Below are 20,551 nucleotides of genomic sequence, written 5' to 3'. Positions count from 1 at the left end.
TCTACACAGACTTTCCACTTAGATATTTCTTATCTAATTATTATTTCCTTTTCTTTTCTTTTCTTAAATATATTTTCCGTCCATACAAAATTTAAATCTTCTTTTTTTTTAGGAACAAAATTTGAATCTTATAAATTAGTTCTACTGAAAAATAAAATGTCCACGCCAATTTTAATGTGAACCGATTATCATGCGCGCGTAATTGTAAAGATTAATCATTGAATCGGTGTAATCGTTATGGAGTGGCAAAACTCCCCCACATGATATTTAACATTTTTGCATTTTCAAAGTCGGATTCGAATTTAATACCAGGATAAATTATTTGTCATCTCATTCAAGTACTGCTAAATGTGCAGTTTTAGTCTTTATTAAAATTAATTTTATTTAATTATATTTAAATTCTTGAACTTTTAAACAATTTTTAGCGTGAATAGTAGAATCGAATTTCATAAAAAAAAGTTCATTTCCGTTTTGTAAATTCTTCTCCTAAAATACTCATCTGCCCACGCGGACGAAACAATTTAATGGTTGTTGATATGTATGTTACTCACTACCATTTTCTTCTATATTAGCCATACTCAACGCGGATGGAATTAGAGTGTTGATTAGCTTTGGTAATTCCAACTCCTATATGAATTGTTCAAATCTCCATATTATGGAGTCTGCTCCCAACAAGCTGCAAGAATTCGTTTTTTCACGATACTTTAAACAAAAAAAAAAAAAACTCTTTAGTATCCATGTTGTTTTGACAATGAATAGAAAGATTTGTAAGTTAAATAGACAAAGATTAGTAACATATAAGTATCTTACTCCGCGTTTACCCTACTTTTCTCAAATATATTCCCCTTTTACATAAGTCACGTTATAAACTTATAATATTTTTAAATTGTGTTTGTTTATATCGACTTTAAATGATTATTTAGAATGGGATTAATTAAGTTTTGGTCCCTATAAATATCTGTTGTTTTGTTTTTAGTCTCTATAAAAATAAATTACAATTTTTAGTTCCTACAAAATTTTCTGTTAGTGTTTTTAGTCCCTGTTAAATTAAAATTTGTTTAATTATGCTTAAACTTCTAAATTTTTGAAAGATTTTTTACATACATGTTCATAACATCGTAAGACACTCTTTTGTAATTTTTTTTAGTTTTATAACATGTAATGAATTAAATATGAATTTTTCTAAAAGCCAAATTTTCAAGATTATATTAATGAAAATTTGGACCAAATAATAAAATTTTAAGTTACTTTTTTGCGGAGGAACTTTGTATAATATTCTAAGTAAGTATGTGAAAAATATATGTTACAAATTTAAAAGTTTAAGCACAGTTAAGCAAATTTTAATTTTACAAGGACTAAAAGTATGTGTTGGTCCCTGTTAAATTGAAATTTGTTTAATTATACTTAAAATTTTATATTTTTAAATGATTTTTAACATACATGTTAAGAACATTATAATAATCTCTTTTATAAAAAATTAGAATTTTTTAACATGTAATGAATTAAATATAATTTTTTTAAAACGCAAAAAATTCAAGATAAAACTAACGAAAATTTGGACATTAAAAATAAAATTTTGAGCTAATTTATTGTGGCCGAACCTTTTATAATGTTTTAAACAAGTATCTAAAAAATCATTAAAAAATTTAAAATTTTAAGCATAATTAAACAAATTTTAATTTAACAGGGACTCAAAACACTAACAGAAAATTTTGTAGGGACTAAAAAGTTTGATTTATTTTTACAGGGACTGAAAACAAAACTGTAGATATTTATAGGGACCAAAAACTTAATTAACCCTATAAAATATTTGCAATTATGTGGTAAAATGGCACTAATGTGTGTGATCGAGTGGATTAACTATCACAGTTGCTAGAGATAAATTGTTAGAGAATGAATGGACAATCGGTGTGGATGAAAGATTTAGATTGTCTTTTTAAAATTTGTCTCGATTGGAGACCTAAATAATGGAAGTAGTGAGTTAGCCGGAAGGTGGAGGTAATGTATAATGACGATACAATCATTGTTGACCATGGCATGAAAGACACATTGCTCTGTTTGACTGCAAGTTAAATGTTTTAGTATTTTGTTGCTTGAGGGCAAACAACAATTTAAGTTTGGGGGTTTCGATGATGTCCCATCGTATCATATATTTAGGTATTTTATTGAGTATTTTCGATTGTAACCAGCCTTTTGTAATCCTCCTCATAATTGTTTTTAATTAAGTTAATTGTCGAGTAGAAACAACAATCCGTGTGGATACGATTTTTACTTACTACTTTGTTACGACTTGGTGAACTGGTCAAATTGTCCATCAACGCCTAATAACCCAACTATTTTGATACAGTGGCTCATTAGAGACATTGAATAGTACATTTTGGATCCCCCTCCACACAAGCTCTCTAATGAAGAATACTATTTGCATAGGATCAAAACAACCTCAAAAAAAACCGGATCGAACTCAACAACGACGATGCATGCAAGGACATGGGAAAGATTGCTAGTTGTGGCTGTCTCTTTTGCGATTCATACGGTAGATGGGTCATCGAAGTTTGCAATGCGTTGCATGTTGAGATACATGGTTTATACTTGGGTCTTAGCATATCTTAGAGGTAACATTTTCCTCCACCGGTAATGGAAAACAACTCAAATATTCTAGTCGACATTATTACTAACAACTTCAAGTTTAGTGGAAATACCTATATTTTGGTTCAACGTACAAGGGCGTTACTTAAACTAATGTAAATTGTGCATATTAGCCATACTCAACCTGAATGAAATTAGAGTGGTGACTTGCTTTGGTAATTCTAACTCTTATATAGATCGTTGAAATCTCCGTATTTTGGAGTTTGCTCCCAATAAGTTACGAATGCTCATTTTTTCACAATATCTTCAAAATTCACATGCAAATGAATGTTTGTTCAGCCTCTTAATTTTTTTTATTGCCTTTGAGATTTGTCCTTAGGTACAAGAACAAAAAGAAAAACCATTCTATAACAAATATTTCGGAATAACATTTACTTGTGATTTTAATCATTACTATGTAAAACAATTATTGACAAGATTAACTTATTTCTTGATTGAACTATGAATTATCAAATCCGTCTACTTACTATATTATAAAGAAAAGTCCCTAGGATTTTACCATTTTGCTCTTATGAGGGGTATTTTAGTAATTTCCTATTGATGGGTGTGGTTAGCGCCACCTCATCATTTTTAGGGTGAATTTCCCATTTTGCCCTTCACCATTTTTTTAATTATTTTATAATTTTTATTTTTTTAACTATTTTTCAATTTTTTCACCCAAATTCAGTTGCTTCTAAATTGCCGTTGTGGGAGAGTAAGGTACCGCTTGACCCCGCTTTTTTTCAACTTCTCTACATTTTTAAGGAGAAGTTAGGTCAAACACACTATCAATTATTTTAATTTCAATATTGTTTAATCATCACAACCTCACAAATATGTTTATTTGCATTGTTATTTAATGATACCAAATACTTTTATTTCCTTTTTTCAACCTCGCAAATATTTACACACACATTAACGTTTAGAGTAATATTTTATGTCCGTCTGTCAGTGTTTTTGTTACGCTGATGCATATAATTTTTTTTAGTGTTGCTTGGTTGAGTGCTACCTCACCGATTTTTTTTAACTATTTTTGCAATTTTTATATTTTTAAAAACTTTTAACTATTTTCCAATTTTTTTATTTTTAACTATTTTCCAATTTTTTCTCCCAAATTCAGTTGCTTCTACACTGCCATTGTGGGATATTAAGATACCGTTTGACCCGGTTTTTTTTTTTACTTCTCTACATTTTTAAAGAGAAGTTAGGTCAAACACAATATCAATTAAGTACTTATTAGAAAGGGAATATTTTTTAATGCATAGAATTGAATGGAATGAGCTTTGACCAAAAGTTGTTGAATGCTACTTTAAAAAACTACTTCTGGACAATATATTTCACAAACACCTCTTTTCAACTCACGCTGGGAACCTTTTCTTTTATTTTTTAATATTATATTTCAATATGTTTTATTTTCATTTAACTTTATTTTATTTTATTTTTTTGAACAGTTCCATTTAATTTTATTATCTTTTTTTCAAAAGATTTTTATTATCTTTTTATCACTTATATATTTAATTTCAATATTGTTTAATCATCACAATCTCACAAATATTTTTATTCACGCAGTCATTTAATGATACCAAATATTTTTATTTCCTTTCTTCAACCTCGCGAATATACACACACACACACATTAACGTTTAAAGTAATAATTTTATGTTCGTCTGTCTGTTTTTTGTTACGCTAATGCATATAATTTTTTTTAGTATTGCTTGGTTGAGTGCTACCTCACCGATTTTTATTAACTATTTTCCAATTTTTATATTTTTAAAAACTTTTAACTATTTTCCAATTTTTTATTTTTAACTATTTTCTAATTTTTTTTTTCTCCCAAATTCAGTTGCTTCTACACTGCCGTTGTGGGAGATTAAGATATCGTTTGACCCGGTTTTTTTTTCAACTTCTCTACATTTTTAAGAAGAAATTAGGCCAAGTACAATATCAATTAAGTACTTACTAAAAAAGGTACTTTTTTAATGGATAAAATTGAATGGAATGAGCTTTGGTCAAAAGTTGTTGATGCTACTTCAAAAAACTACTTCTCGACAATTTATTTCACAAGCATCTCTCTTCAATTCACGTTGGGAACCTTTTCTTTTATTTTCAAATATTATATTTCAATATGTTTTTTTCTTCCATTTAAAATTTTTTAGCCGTTCCATTTAATTTTATTACCTTTTTTTCAAAGAAATTTTATTATCTTTTTATCACTTATATATTTAATTTAAATATCGTTTAATCATAACAACCTCACAAATATTTTCATTTACGCTATCATTTAATGATACGTAATATTTTTATTTTCTTTCTTCAACCTCACAAATATACAGACACACATATTAGCGTTTAGAGTAATATTTTATGTGTGTCTGTTTTTTTGTTACGCTAATGCGTATAATTTTTATAAAATTTTGATTTTAATTAAAAGTAAAATTGTAGATGTCTTTTCTTCAAAAAAGGTATAGATGCCTAAAAAAATTATGCTTATCTTATATATATATATATATATATATACACACACACACACACACACACACACACACACATAAAAAGTATAGATGCCTAAAAAAATTATACTTATCTTTTATATATATATATTGTACCTTTATATTGTAACAAACTATGCATATCTTTTTCTTATTCAAAAAAACTAAACATTGCTAAATAGGAAAGGTGTTATTTTCTATTTTGTCAACATCAGATGATAGAATTTTGTATAAGTTTGATAATGACCTGAAAAATGTCTTTCCATATGTAGTGGGAATATAATTGATGTAACACTATGGGAAAAATACTCCGTAGCTTTATCATTTACCTTGAGTTCCTTGCTTCCATTTTGTAGTTAATGGAAACCCAAATATATGTAACAATTGGTCAGGTTCGAGGTTGCTCATCAACCTACATCATCTGGTTGTTGAGAAATTTAAGACTTAGTAAGTTTGCATTATGATTTCAAAATACAGTGTTAGAGTAACTTATTATTTCACAATCTGATTTGATTGTTTTTTGACCATATTTCTTGAATTGTTGTCGTGACTTTAACACTTCTCAAGCTCAGAGTCAAAACTTCAGTTAGAACTTAAGTCAGAGTTCAACTTCTTCTCAACGTACTTCGTACAACGACTTTTTCAAACTGTCTTAGGTTAGGCCAATTGCTGAATTTATAAACTTAGTCAACGTCTGCTTTTTTTATGAACAAACATAATTTGAGTTTTTTTACGCACAGATTAAAAATACATATTGCATTATTCTTTATTTCATGTGCATAATTTGTGTTATTAAACATATTGCATCACTATTTAGAAAACAACTAAATTCAATCCTAACCACTTTGGATTGTAGTATGAGAGTTGCACCAAATGTTCGAAGACATCAATGTTAAATGGTGCTAGCTATATATGCACATGCGGAAGTGATGCTTAATTTCCATTTGTTTCAACAATGTTAGTTGGTCAACGGGGTACATATAATGTACATGCATGCATTTATCTAGACTTTATAGGAAGATAATAGGATGATAAATTAGAAGTCATGTTACATTTTCTTTAGCTTAAAATCAATTATGCTACCTTTATTTTATAAATTATATGTAACTATATTCGCATACATCTTATCCATGTAAATATGCATTAGACTAATACTGCAGTTATTTTCCTATTTAGCATTTCCCAAACGAGGTGTCAAGAACAATTCTGAAAGGAAAGCGCAAAACAATCACTCTCATTGATGACCAGACACAGAGACAGTGTAACTGTCATCTCATTACCACCGATGGAGCAAGCTATGAAAATTACTTGGGTGGGCAGTGGTTCAATTTCTGCAGATAACGAGTGATGGAAGAAGGTGGCAAACTCATCTTTGATCTCGAAAAGTCACAGAAGAACTTGCAAATTCGAGTTGTTCCAAAGTAGATCTTTGTTGTTGAACTATTATAACTTCTACTATTTTGACGTATCGCTTTGGACTGTAGTCGTAAACTATCTTGACTTTGGGATGTCATTTGTTATTTTCATTTTGTCTGATGTAAGTATTGGCAAAAATCCATTTTTGGTTAGTTTATGAAACTTGCACTCTCTTTTATAAACCTAACTATTATGTAACGTTAATTTGCACATTGTTGGTTCCTTCATTGGTTCTAATTAGTATCATGTTAATTGTAATGTTGTTTTCCTAATGCTTTGGTAAATGTTTTAGAAATGTACATATATATAACTTCTAATTAACACTGCAATTTGTTTTGTACCTAGCACTTCTCAAATGAGATATCAATGACATTTCTAAAAGGAACACGGAAAACAATTACACTCATCGACAAACAAGCTCAAAAAAGGTATAAGTGTCGCTTGATAACGGCAAAGAGAGCAAGTTACAAAAAATACTTAGGCAGCCAATGTTTCAAATTTTGCTGAGAAGATATGTTAGAGGCAGGTGATAAGTTAATTTTTGATCTAGAGAAGCCACCTAAAAATATGCACGTTCAAGTCGTTTTCAAATAAAGATTTGGTGTTCACAATCCGCACTTTCAACAGATCACCTTAACTCTAATCCTAGACAAGATTATCTTCACTCACTGATGTTACTTCTTTGCTTGATTTCATTTGATGTAAATATGGGTATTACAACAACACTCTTTTTTATAATTTTGAATAATATGTAAATTCACATATCATTGGTTCCTTTATTGGTTCCAATTATTTTCATCCTAAATATTATGTCAATTCATAATCTCATAAACTGATTATATGCTCTCTTAATCAGCTCATACGTATTTTATGATGAATCACAATGTTCCGTCGTTTTAACATCTATTCTTTCAAAGATTTTTTTTATCGAATTTCGCACGGGTTTGTAACTAGTTTTCCTTAAAAACAGGAGGTTAACAAAACAAAAAAAAACATTAAAACAAACACGATGATAAACGTAAACATATTTAGTAGTAAACGATCCAATCAAGTTAGGAAAGTGAATAAACCCATTCAACCAAAATTGGGTTAGTCATAATAATTTATTAATTAACTAAATTCTACCACTAATGCACTTAATAATTTAAGCCATTAATTTGTTATCCATATTTTGGGTTGTTGAAAATAAAAATAAAAATAGATGAAAACGGAAGGAAAATATTGTAAGGCTCGGGATTTTCGGTTCTCCGCAAGACGATACAAAAGGACGATGAAAGCGAGAGGTCCCTTTCGTTTCACACCTTCTGAAATATTATTATAATTATAATTAAAAATACAAAATTGGGAGGACAAAGTCATAAATGACCTTATATTGTTGGACTGCATTGCAAGGTAACAAGGACAATGATGTAATTTAAAAAGTGCGTATAAATAAATTGTTAGGGTTAATAATTTTTTATCCTCACCCATCCACCCACCATTCATTCATTCATTGGCATCTCGGAGCCTATTTGTATATTTTTTTAACGGTAAGACCTTTATTTCTCTTAAATTAAAAGCTTCATCGTTCTTTATTATTAGTATTATACACTTTATTAAAATAGTGGTAATTACATTTGCGTGAGTGAGTGATGACGATGCTCTGAACACTGTTCAGTAAGTACTTCCTACTTTATTATTATTCTTATTTTGTATATGCAAACAAAAACTGTTGTTGTTCATGATTTCTGCTTCACCTTCTTCTTCTTCTTCTTCTTCTTGTCACATGCTTTTTATGTACCCACAACACCACACGTTATTTTATACTTCGTCCTTCTTTTTATTTTTTATTTTTTATTAACACGGTAAACCTAAATTAACACATGATAATACGTTCATTATCAACTTTTCCCTTCATTATTGACCCTGCGTATGACATGAATTTACTTTCAACAAAAAAAGGTCAAGTTTTTGGTACTTAGTCATAGATTGACAATAACCCCACAAAATCCCTTTTACCCTGAAACAGTGTCAGATTAGATTATACAATAAAGTTTTGACTTATTTTATTATATTAATGTAACAGTTTTTTGCTACCATACCAAAGTAGACTAATTTATTGTAGTATAGGTCTAAACCACATGGATTCACTGTATTTATAATGTGTAGATATGAGATTTTGACATGTCTTTCTTTCAATGTTTCAGTTTTGTTCAAAATTTAAATGGAGTCTTTGCAAATGGACAATTAGATTGGTCGGTCATATGGATTAATTGATCTTTAAATCAGATACATTTTTATTTATATTTTATATTTTAATTTATTTTGGTAGGCATAGGTCTCTGAACAGTGTCTTGGGTTAGGGAGAGACCAGAAAAGAAAAGGACTTTGTGGTTGCGTCTTTATTACCATAGCGTAAAAGGGTCTCTTTCTCTTTCTCTCACTTTGTTTTAGCTGCTATTACTGTTTTTGTTTCAAAACCTCTGAGCTTTGATGGGTTCATGCTGTTACATCCTCGGTAATCTGGAGGAATTCATGGCTCTGTCACACCTTTTCTGTACCTTTTCTTGGGCCATGTATCATCTATATCCCTTTCTCCTTACTGCTAGTTATTTCATCAGACCTTTCAAGCTTGTTGCAGTTCTGTTTTCTTCAAGGTAGATGTGAATGAGATGAGACAATTTCTCTATTCTTCTTATCCTTAAAAACTTGTCTGTTTCTTTTTTTTTTTTGTCTTTTTTCTTTTTGTGGTCTGCATGTATAGGTAGCCATTATTCTCATTAATGTTTTTGTTTTCCCTATCTACAAATACTGGACGGTTTTCATCTTCATGTTTTCATGTTTTTTTTTTTATATTCTCTTTACTTCTTTGCTTTAATTTCAGTTTCAAATCCTATTTCTCTTTTTTTGTTTGTTTTACCTTTTCTTTTTAATGGTGGCGCAGGAAAGAAAAAAAAACTAAGGGCTGAATATATTAAGTTGTGAATGGCATCAACATCTTGTTTTAGTAAGAGTCCATTACCCATGAAAGAGACAGCTTTGAGCCATGGTGAATATCCTCCACCTATGGCAACTTATGAGGAGGTTGTAGACAATCCCAAGCTCTTCATACTTTGCTTGGAGAAGCTCCACACTCTAATGGGCACCAAGTTCATGTAAGCTCCCTGGATTTATAAACTACGAACTAGAGATTGTGACTTGGTTTACTTTTATATTAAGATGTGGAAAATACTAGCATATCATGTCAAATTCCTTGCATCATAGTGTTTTGTTCTCTCTATATATTTTGATAAGCGATGCATCATGCACTTGTTGCTGCTCTACCTAATCAAATTAGCTTTCTTTGGCTTTGACATTGGGTTTAAGATAATGATTCTATAATAATGGCTATGAAATTGTTACAATGTCTGCAAAGGGTCCATGTTTGTTATGTTTTCTGGATATAAATGGTTTTCTAGTTGGATGGGACCAGGCACTGTGGTAAACAAATTATGGCTTAGCAGTGCAGTCTCAGCATCTAGTTTTGCATTTTTGGAGATACTATACACTATTAATGCCATTTACTTGTATAACTTTGCAACTTCAAAAAACATTTGGAATTTTATTGCAGGATTCCTGTTATTGGGGGAAGGGAATTGGATTTACATCGCCTCTTTGTTGAAGTGACTTCTCGTGGTGGGTTTGAAAAAGTAAGATGTAATTATAATTTCAATATTGTTGGTATGAATGCATGGACACCGATGCCAAACATTGCGTGAATATGTAGACACTGATGATGTCCAAAATATAGGACACACTCACACACACAGTTTGATAAATAAATTTAAATAAGAGCATCATATATAAAAAATCTAATTTGAGAATCAATATTATAGATTCATCATCGTATCTAAAGAGCTTGTTTATATTAACATCTTTGCATGTTTTTGTAAATTGTAATTGACAACTAAATATTTTTTTTTTTTTATTATTCTTTTGAATCATAACTTTGATTTTTCCTATATGTTTGGTTGTAGTGATATAGTTACCTTATCTGGTTAATCTGTCTTGCAGATCATTAAAGATAGAAAATGGAAAGAAGTAACTTTAGTTTTCAATTTTCCATCAACGGCTACAAATGCTTCTTTTGTGCTGCGGAAGTACTATACTTCATTACTCTACCATTATGAACAAATCTATTATTTTAAAGCTCGTGACTGGACCAACACAACTTCCGGTATGTTCATTGGAACCACATTGCTGTTTGTACTAATGTCAGGGCCCCTTCTAATGTATAAATTGGAAATTTCACTATGGCAGATGTTTTGCAGAGTCAATCATCCATCCCAGCTCCTGCTCCAAAGATGCAGTTTTCGCATCCTTCACCCCAAGTTCAACCAGCTGTCTTTCAACAGTTAAAAGTTAATTCTGCACCGCCCGAAGGTCTTTGCTTTGCTTTTCTCAGCCTAAAATAAGATTAACTACTAACCACTAAGAAAAAGGAAGTTGAAGTGTTGTTTTGTTTGAGAATATTTTAGGTTATGTTTAAATTGATGGAAAGGGGTGAAATGAAGGGAGCAAATTGTAGTTGCAATTGTTTGGACTGTCTGAAATAGGATGTGAGGTTATGAAATCTTAAAAGTTCTATCCATTTCCACCCCATATCTATAGTTTTTAACCTGTCGGGATATTGGGGGGTGAACTATTCTAAATTTCTATTGAAGTTAATTAATAAATATAGCTTACCCCTACCCTACTGTTGTTAATTAGTGGCTACGTCGGCACTACAACACTATAGAGTAGTGGAATTTGAACTAATTGCTATTATTTTGTGATATGTTATTTAGTACAAAATATTGTCAAATAGCGGCAATATAGCACTATTGCATATAGTAATTTGATTAACCTGCTATTTTTCTTGATACACGATTGATAAAATTGACTTACCCACCATTTTGATTCTCAAATAATGAAATGGAAACCTAGTTCCTCAATGAAACAATCAAACAATGGAATAGGGATTTTACTTAATTTTCATTTGATTTTATCCTATCTGATTCCATTTCTCTAATCGTTCAATAGTTTTCAATCTAGATATATGGTACATATATGGTTAAGTAGATGTATGTTTAATATGTTATCTTTCTCCTAGGAGTGATGTTCCATGACTTAATCGGAATATACATGATTTTGCTGGTCTTTTAAATCTATTGGTTATATTTAGCAGTTACCTAAGTAACACATTTTTATATATAGTATTTACTATTTTATTTACTCATGTGCTGTGACTGATGGCAAAATTATGTGTTTGCCTTATTTTATCATCAAAAGGACATGTCTCATACAATGTGTTCTGCAGTATTATGAGCTTACATTTAATGGGTGGGGCTTATCTTACTTTCAATGTAATGTTAGTTTGCATAGAAGATTATTTGCAATCCATTGCTAACTCCGAGGGAGATGGTTTTCAATAGGTTAATGTTAGTTTTCAAGGTTTGCTTGGGACGTTGTAAGATGTAGTCACAATGTTTGGTGTTTTTAGATGATAGTATAGTTTTAACTTTTACGGGAAGAATTAGATAAGAAATAAATGAAAAATTATAATAATGGACATAAGCCACACGAAAACAAAACTTCCTTCTAAGCAGCTTAGGTGTAAAACAAAGTATATGAAATTCAAACTTAGCAAGAAACTCACAGATTATGGCTTAGACGTGAAAACTTGTGATCCTATAATTGCACAAATCTTACATTTTAAGTTTAGTATCGTGGAGATTAAACATTAAGATGGATGAGTTGTCGGACAATATAGTACTAGGAATAAAAGTACTAGAATGAAAATTGGGGCAGCTTCAATTGTAGAAAAGATTGTCAAATATCAGTTTGTTTGACAACGTGTAAGTACTAGTAACAAGTTTGTTTGACATCATGTAAGTACTAGTAACGAGAGTTGACCAGATAAAGGATATTCCATTAGTCAGGGTGACAAAAGTAAGCCAAACTAGTACGGAGAGATTTAGTGATAAACGTTCTACCTTTAAACTTAATATAGGATTGCGAATTATAGTGCTGTTTGATTCTTGCAGTCAACCCCACCTAGTGGTATAGGGTTTGATATATGTTGGTTTAAACTTTGTTTTTCCTTGTTAACCATTCTTTCTTTTTTGGAAGTGGGACCTAATCTTATGTATGTTTTTTTTTTTTTTTACAACTCATCAGAAATGCAAATACCTATAACTTCTCTTACTGTTATTGATAACATAATAACTAGTATTGTTTATTCTCTTGTGCTCTCAGCAATGGGATCATCTTCGGCAGGATCTCAGGTTGTCGGGGTCATTGATGGGAAATTTGATAGTGGCTATCTAGTTACTGTCACAATTGGTTCGGAGAAACTCAAAGGCGTACTTTATCAAGCTCCACAAAATCCTGTGCTGCCAGCATCCCACCATAGTGTTCCTGCTAATAACAACAACGTGACCGCCTCTGTCGGTGTCCATCGTCGCCGACGCAGGAAGAAATCAGAGATGAAAAAGAGAGATCCTGCTCACCCAAAACCAAACAGAAGTGGATACAATTTCTTCTTTGCAGAACAACATCCAAGGCTAAAACCTCTTCACCGAGGGAAGGACCGAGAAATTAGTAGGACCATTGGTGAACTCTGGAACAAGTTACCTGAATCAGAAAAAGCAGTAAGGAATTTGTTTAACACATCTTCTATGAGTTGTTTTTTATCTCTAGTAAACTTTCAATCCAGTTCCTAAACTATCCTTCTCTTACCTATTTGGTCTAAGAACTATTGAAATGTAAAAAGTAGTCTCTAATCTATCTGGTTAATCAAGTTAGTCCCCCAGAAGCTTTAAAAATTAGAGAATGATAGCTAAGGGATTAAAGTACAGGATTATTCCTGACGCAGAAGCTCAGATATGCATTATTTGGTTATTTTATCTTGTGTTTTTATGTTAACATGTTAAGTTGCACCAACATTTAAGGTTTATCAAGATAAAGCCGTGAAGGACAAAGAGAGGTACATAACAGAAATGGAGTATTACCGTGAGAAGCTGAAGAATGATGAAGTCATCAGTGATGCTGTGCCACTTCGACAGCGACTTCCTGAACCAGATACTGACATGTTGAATGCTGAGGCAGACTCTCTTCAAACTCCGGAGCAGAGTAGTTTGGACGGAAGTGATGACTATGAAGATGATAAGGCGAAGGAGAAAGACTTTAGTGTGGATTCATTGCCTGTTATAGGACTTGGTGCTGAATCTATGGATTCAGTAGAGAGATCGTCCAAGTTGGGTTTATGAGCATCTTCAGGAGAGATAGAGAAAGAAGAAATGTTAGCTAGGGAATGGAATAGGATTAGATTTTTCTATGAATATTTTTGAAGTTTTATTGCAGTTGAAACTTTGAGGTAGGATTGAGTTGCAGTGGTTACTTACTTAAGCACAATTACAGTGATCAACTGGGTTTTGGCATTTTAGTATTCAGTTTAAGGTGTTTGTTTTGGCTTAATTACAACTATCTAGGCCTTCAGGAGCAATTTGGATTTCCTGTATTTGCATCAGGATGCTGAAACAGATTTCCACCCTCCGATCTCTAAATGGTCAAGATATTTTATAATTAAGTTAACTGATGTATGATCTGAATTGTCAAAACTCAAATCAACGGCTGAAATTGCATACTGCTTGAACGTGCTATTGTAGACAATCCAAGTCCTAGAAGGCTCTTGTCAAGGAAGACCGTAATTTGATCAAAGCTTATAACGTTGCTAATTCATGTTTATGATTTATTGTTATATTTGATCACGGATTCTCATAAAATAAAATGCATTTAGAAAAATATCCACAACCACTTTGCGTGGTAAAAGTTACATACACGCTTTGAATATCAGAAGGTACTACTATTTTTTTTAGATAGATAAAATGATAAAGCTGAAGACTCATATATGTAGATGGTGTAGTCAATCAGGGACGGAGCTACATGCCTTTTAGGGGATGCAAGTGAACCCCCTGAACCTATAATATTACACAAATTATTCCAGTTTAATACAATTTGAACCCCCTGTATTTATTGTATTGCACCCCATGCCCATCTCAAAGATATATTTTTCTCTTCAAGTTTAGTTTACTTTATACTTCACGTGAGGATGTGATTATGTTTATGATCAATAACTGTCTATTATTTATGATTATGTTTATGATCAATAAACGATCCTTGATAAAATTAGTAGTTGTTGTTAAACTTGTTAATAAGTTAACTAAGAGCTTAAAAGATAACAAATTTAATTTGTAGCGGTTGATAAAATTAACAGTTGAGCTTATAAACTCGCGATTTAAATAGCTTATAAAAACGTTATAAGTTAGTAAAAATTGTTATGAGCTCGTCAGAAAAAATTGTTATTAAATAGGTCTAATTTGATAATAGGAACTCATAAGCTATTAAAAAAAAAATCAATTTGGTGCATTAAAGCTCACATACGTAGGAAAGTTGACCTCATAAGCTATAAAAAAATTTGTCAAAAAAAAAAAAAAAGCTATAAAGCTAATGAGGTCACGTGACAACAACTTTTCTGTTGCATCAAAGCTCCCCACATAAGTTATAAAGTTGAAAATTGACCTTAACAAAATGAGGCATAATCCCGCACCCCCTGATATAGGGTCCTGGCTACGTAGTCAAGTTCGAACAAAAAGAAGCACTAGTTTATTTATTTTTTTAAAAAATAGAAATGGGTCTTACTGCAAAAACATTAGTTTCCTATTTATTTATTTTTTTAAGTGGAGCTTTGCTTTTTTTTTTTTTTTTTTACAAATTAAGTGGAGCTTTCCTATTGAGTAATGATAATCATTGTGTCACCACCAAATAAAAAATTTGTGTTTTCATTTGTCCCCTCTTTGCTTTAACTATTTTAAATTTAACAATTATTTTACGACAACTTTCTATTTCATATTTACATTATATTTTTATTTTTTATCTTTATTGTTTTGATTTTTATGCCAATCTACATTCCTTTGGTTGTCCCACAAATTGTTAATGTTAGATTTTGTGACATGTTCTTAAAAAATCTATTATACTAGTAAATTAGCGGCATTCATTCATAATTTTAAAGGTATAAATCATAAAATAAATAAATAAAATTGAAAAAATTGTTGATTAGGGTGGTGGGGGATTGAGAGGAGATACGTGGAGAGCACAATACCTGTGGATTGGAGTCCATTTGTTGACACTGTACAACGAACTTATCATCATCATCATCATCAACAACAACACACTCTATTCTTCATATCTCAATGGATTGCAATTTGCAGGCGTCTGTTATTCCTCGATGCCTTCCTCCAACTTCCATCAAACAAACAGGAAGGACGCGTTGTTTTATTGTTAAATCCACTCTTCCTCAAAATCAAGGATATCATTCTTCCTCCAAGGTATGTATGTATGTTTATATATGAGTTTCAATTCAATTTCAATTACTCACTCACTCACTCATCATTAACTTAATTAATTGCATTCATATAGGAAGAAGAAGAAGAAGAAGAAGAAGTTGTTTCGAGGCGTCAATGTCTTAAATGTTTGTGTTCAACTCCATTTTTAATTAATGCAACCAACTCAGCAGCAACCGCTCTTGATAAGCCTCCTGGTTGCAGAAATTGTGGTGGAAGTGGTAACATCATTTGTGAGTCCTCTTCTCTTTTCTCTTCATTCTTTGTTATAATAATAATAATAATAATAATATTCTTCCTTATTATAATACTACTTTTCATTTCATTTCATTTAGGTGATATGTGTGGTGGTACAGGAAAATGGAAAGCTCTTAACAGGAAGCGAGCACAAGATGTTTATGAATTTACTGAATGTCCTAATTGTTATGGTATCATTCATTCTTCTAATTTGCTCATTTCTTTTTTTCTTAGTAAACGACTAAATTGACTGATTTTCCGTAGGTCGAGGAAAGCTTGTCTGCCCTGTTTGTTTAGGAACTGGTGTGCCAAACAATAAAGGTCTTCTCAGGAGGCCTGACGCAAAGAAACTGCTTGATAAGATGTATAATGGACGCCTACTTCCCAATTCTTAGAAGGTATGTATACTACTCATGGCCGACCCAACCAACTTGTCGTAGGCAAGGCATAAAACAAATGTTAATCTTCTGTTGCTGCTGCTGCTGTTATATTCACTGTACTACATCCTTTTCAGTCCTTCTTGTTTGTGACCACAACTGAATTGAGGCTTGCTAATGCTTATTTCTGGTCCACCAGTGACTGCAATGGTAATCGGCTCCTAGCTTAGAATATATTTGGTCTGGAGGCATTCCAGAACCCTAAATTTTGCTCGGTTACTAGTTAGCACCTATTGAATTTCAATATTTTGTATGAAAGAAAAACCATTTTTCAATACTAAGATTGCCAATATTCACGATTACCAAAATGACTTCCAAAATGTCAGGTATATATAGTGTAAACATTCAACAAACACTTCTACCAAGTATTGCTATGTAAGGTCCTATATAGATAGTTACCAAGTAAATACGTACATTTTTATTCAACTCATGTGTATCTAGGGTATTATATCCTCCAAGATGTGTCAAGCAGATTCAAGCTCTTTATATTGCTCTTAAAAATTGAACAGCGGCTAAAAAATTTATGCCTTATTTGTTCACACCTGTGTTACTTGGACAGAAATTGAGATAACATTTTTTTCGACAACAAGTTTGATGGTTGACACATTTGAAATACATGAATAACAACGTTCAATGAATAATTCATAAATATAATAAGGTGTTGTAATTCCTTAATTATCTATTGAGTACATTGAATTTGTGATCAGTAACAGTGTCGGGAGAAGATGGGAGAAATCTTAGCTCGTACAGCGTTAATTTTTATTTTTCAAGTGGTGATTTATATGTTAACAAAAGAGATGGTGCAAGGGTAGTTACTTGGTTGTGAAGATAACAATGGCTATGGAGATTGTCCCTGCCAGAGTCAATAACGCAGACTTTTGCTTTCTGAGTTATTTATTTTGTTTTTCAAAAATAAAGGGTTAAATATGTTTTTGGTCCCTATAAATATACCAACTTGTCGTTTTAGTCCCTCTAAAATTTTCCTTCAACTTTTAGTCTCTATAAAATTTTCAATCGCTACTTTTGGTCCCTATTTTTAAGTAAATTTTCATATTTTTAATTAAATTGTGCAGAAATGTATGAAATATTGTAAAAATCACTCCAAAAAAAATAGAATTTTTTAACAAAACATGAATTAAATATGAATTTTTTACCGCCAAAAATATAAAAATTCATATTTAATTCATGTTTTGGTAAAAAATTCTAAACTTTTTTGGGAGAGATCCTTGTAATATTATAAATTTTTCTGCAAAATTTTATTTGAAAATATGAATTCTACATATGAGTTTATTTTAAACGAGGGACCAAAAGTAAAGATTGAAAATTTTATAGGGACTAAAAGTTGAAGGAAAATTTTAGAGGGACTAAAACGAAAAGTTAGTATATTTATAGGGACCAAAATCATATTTAACCCAAAAATAAACAAATAGAAGGTTTTAACATACAAACAAATAGGGTTTTTAAGGGGCTCTAAAGGGAACTCAAACTGAAAGGCAATAACACTTTAGACCATAGACTTCACCATTCCAAAAATCAAGATAGATTGGATGCAAATAGTTCTTGTGCTACTACGAACAAATGAAATTAATCTTTGAAGACAAAGTCCATTACCCACTCAATTATGTTGGATGGAAAAAGAAACATCTACGATGCATTTAACAAACCTCATTGAGGGTTTCGATCATCTGCACTGGAGCACCAAAACAAGTTGCACTTGTTGCATTCCCTCCTTGAAACATATCAGGGACAAGTACTCCAAATACTCCACAACCTCATAACCCATGCTTGTTTATCTCTCACGGTATTCGGAAAAGTAAACCTTAGAAATGGTCACATGTCATCAACTTCTGCTTAATGATACCCAAATATTTACCTTCATCAGGGTGTGCTCTACGTACATAAAATTGTGATAATATGAACTTGTATTTTTACTTCTTTTTTATGGGAGCCCCTAATATGGACCCTTTATTTTAAGGTCCATCTATGAACCTTGCAAATTGAGTGGCAATAGTGGGTAGACACACCCCTTCTAGTTTATATGGGAACATCAATTTTTTTTCCTTTATTTCTTCTTCAACTAGCAATGTACATTCTCCTTCCACGTGAATCATTCGCACAACAAATCCCTTACTCACTTTTTCTTCCCAAATTCAATTCCATCATTCACGCAATGATTTAATTAAATTCGGTGTTAACAAACTTCATCATCCAAAAGTAAGCAACATCTAAAGAAGAAATAGCACATTCTGCAACAGAGCTTTCGTTGCAACAATAGCATATGGACTAAACAGAAAATGACAGGCTTCAATTTATTTTCGACAAACAGAATTGTAAATGCCAACACTATTATTGCAACCATTAACTCTTGCCAACAAAACAACCACCATAAACATCTTCACCATATAGACTTCATCCAAACCTGGAATCCAGTTTAATTGGAATAAAATTTTATAGTAGTGTTTTCTCATATTAAAGGACTCGACCTTGGAAGTTCTGCAAAGAGAACATCATGAATGGTGGTTCTGAAATCGGTGGGGGGAAAGGTGACCAGATATAAGGGCAGCAAATATAAGGATTTTAGAATTTTGGAGATTGACGTTCAACAAAGATTTATGAATTGCTGAAATTCGGATGACTATTTTTCTTCTTTTATGGAAACGACATACCCAAGAATCAAAATTCACATATTTACATGGAATGAAGTTGTACGGTAAGAGTTGAAGAAGAAATGGATGACCAAAATTAGGAAAGTAATTTGTTCCGGTGTAAACTTGAAAGTGTATTACCCATTGTTCAAAGGAGGGTGTACAGTGCATTACCCATTATTGCCGGTCAATTAACAAGGACCATGAGTGGACCTTAAAATAAAGGGTCCATATTAGGGGCTTCCTTTTTTTATAATGAAAATTGTAAGTGTAATAGAATACAATTTCTTCATAAGTGACAACAGTCATTTGCAATTTATATGACTTTGAAGAGATTTTTTTTAATGAATCAAAATTATTTGTGCGCAATCAGCAAATCTATATATAGACTTTGGTTTTTGAATCATATGGGTCCAATTCAAATTTTAAGACAACCTTTTTTTTTCTATTGCTTTTTTCACCCTATACTACTCTCATGTGCTCTATTTATTTCTTTATTTTTTTAAATTATCCTCAATTTGGATTTTAGAATCCAAACTAGTTTAGGATTCTAAAAATCCGAAACGAGTCCAAAACTTGATGGCAACCATCTTTGATTTTCATCATTTAACAGGAGTATGGTGAAACCATGTCCGGGATGTGTAATCCGAATTTTATTTACGTGTTTCAGATTGTATATTTCAAAATATCAACTTAAAAAAAAAACGGCAAACTTATAGATTGTATAATCTAAAACGCTTAACTATATAAGGTTCATCCATAGTTCATCACCTTTATCACCTACCACTCCCTACACCTCTAAAAACATACAATTTTGAGCGAAAACATGAGTTGGAGTAGTAATCTGGTCACCAAGGGGCTTTTAAAACATCATTTTCGTATGAATGCACATGTAATGTTTATATAAATTCACCCTCATTCGATTTCTAGGCGCTCTTATTTTTCAAATGATAAGGAAAAAAATTGGACATATACAACTTGTTAAATTTTGTTTTAATATTTGAATCTATATAATATAAATTTAGGACCTATTTCATAGCTTTTTATGGAAATGTTTTTCTCAACCTATTCATATGACATGTGGCACTCTCAACCTATTCATTTTCATGAGTTTTTACAAATACTCTCACCACATTCATCCTCACAAATACTCTCACCACATTCAACCTCACAAATCTGTATTTAATGCTTATGAATAAAAGGAAGTTTTTCAAATTCATATTCAATTCTAATTCAAATATTTCATATCAAATTAAAAATCAAACATTTTGAATTCAAATAATACGGATTTAAATCAAATA

General features: G+C 31.3%; 2 protein-coding genes across 5 annotated transcripts; both read left to right on the top strand.

Annotated features, from left to right (window-relative positions):
* Positions 1-8,005: 8,005 nt before the first annotated feature.
* LOC11440754 (high mobility group B protein 15) lies at positions 8,006-14,266 on the top strand. 4 transcript variants are annotated; one of them, XM_024773114.2, is made up of 7 exons: positions 8,006-8,059; positions 9,454-9,664; positions 10,120-10,198; positions 10,563-10,725; positions 10,809-10,931; positions 12,786-13,180; positions 13,481-14,266. In XM_024773114.2, exons 2-7 carry the CDS (start codon positions 9,495-9,497, stop codon positions 13,796-13,798), a joined length of 1,248 nt encoding a protein of 415 aa, XP_024628882.1. In that variant the 5' UTR covers positions 8,006-8,059; positions 9,454-9,494; the 3' UTR covers positions 13,799-14,266. The 4 variants fall into 4 exon arrangements, with proteins under 4 accessions (XP_024628882.1, XP_024628880.1, XP_003592799.2 ...); XM_024773112.2 differs by lacking the exon at positions 8,006-8,059 and adding an exon at positions 8,168-8,186; XM_003592751.4 differs by lacking the exon at positions 8,006-8,059 and adding an exon at positions 8,334-9,166.
* Positions 14,267-15,652: 1,386 nt separating this feature from the next.
* LOC11423900 (protein PHOTOSYSTEM I ASSEMBLY 2, chloroplastic) lies at positions 15,653-17,060 on the top strand. Its single transcript, XM_003592750.4, has 5 exons — positions 15,653-15,916; positions 16,008-16,164; positions 16,267-16,359; positions 16,433-16,566; positions 16,683-17,060. Exons 1-4 carry the CDS (start codon positions 15,782-15,784, stop codon positions 16,561-16,563), a joined length of 516 nt encoding a protein of 171 aa, XP_003592798.1. The 5' UTR covers positions 15,653-15,781; the 3' UTR covers positions 16,564-16,566; positions 16,683-17,060.
* Positions 17,061-20,551: the final 3,491 nt, after the last annotated feature.

The sequence above is a fragment of the Medicago truncatula genome, chromosome 1 (genome assembly GCF_003473485.1).
Source record: "Medicago truncatula cultivar Jemalong A17 chromosome 1, MtrunA17r5.0-ANR, whole genome shotgun sequence".
Lineage (NCBI taxonomy): Eukaryota > Viridiplantae > Streptophyta > Magnoliopsida > Fabales > Fabaceae > Medicago > Medicago truncatula.
The sequence above is the reverse complement of the archived record's forward strand: the minus strand, read 5'-3'. Positions and strand labels throughout refer to the sequence as shown.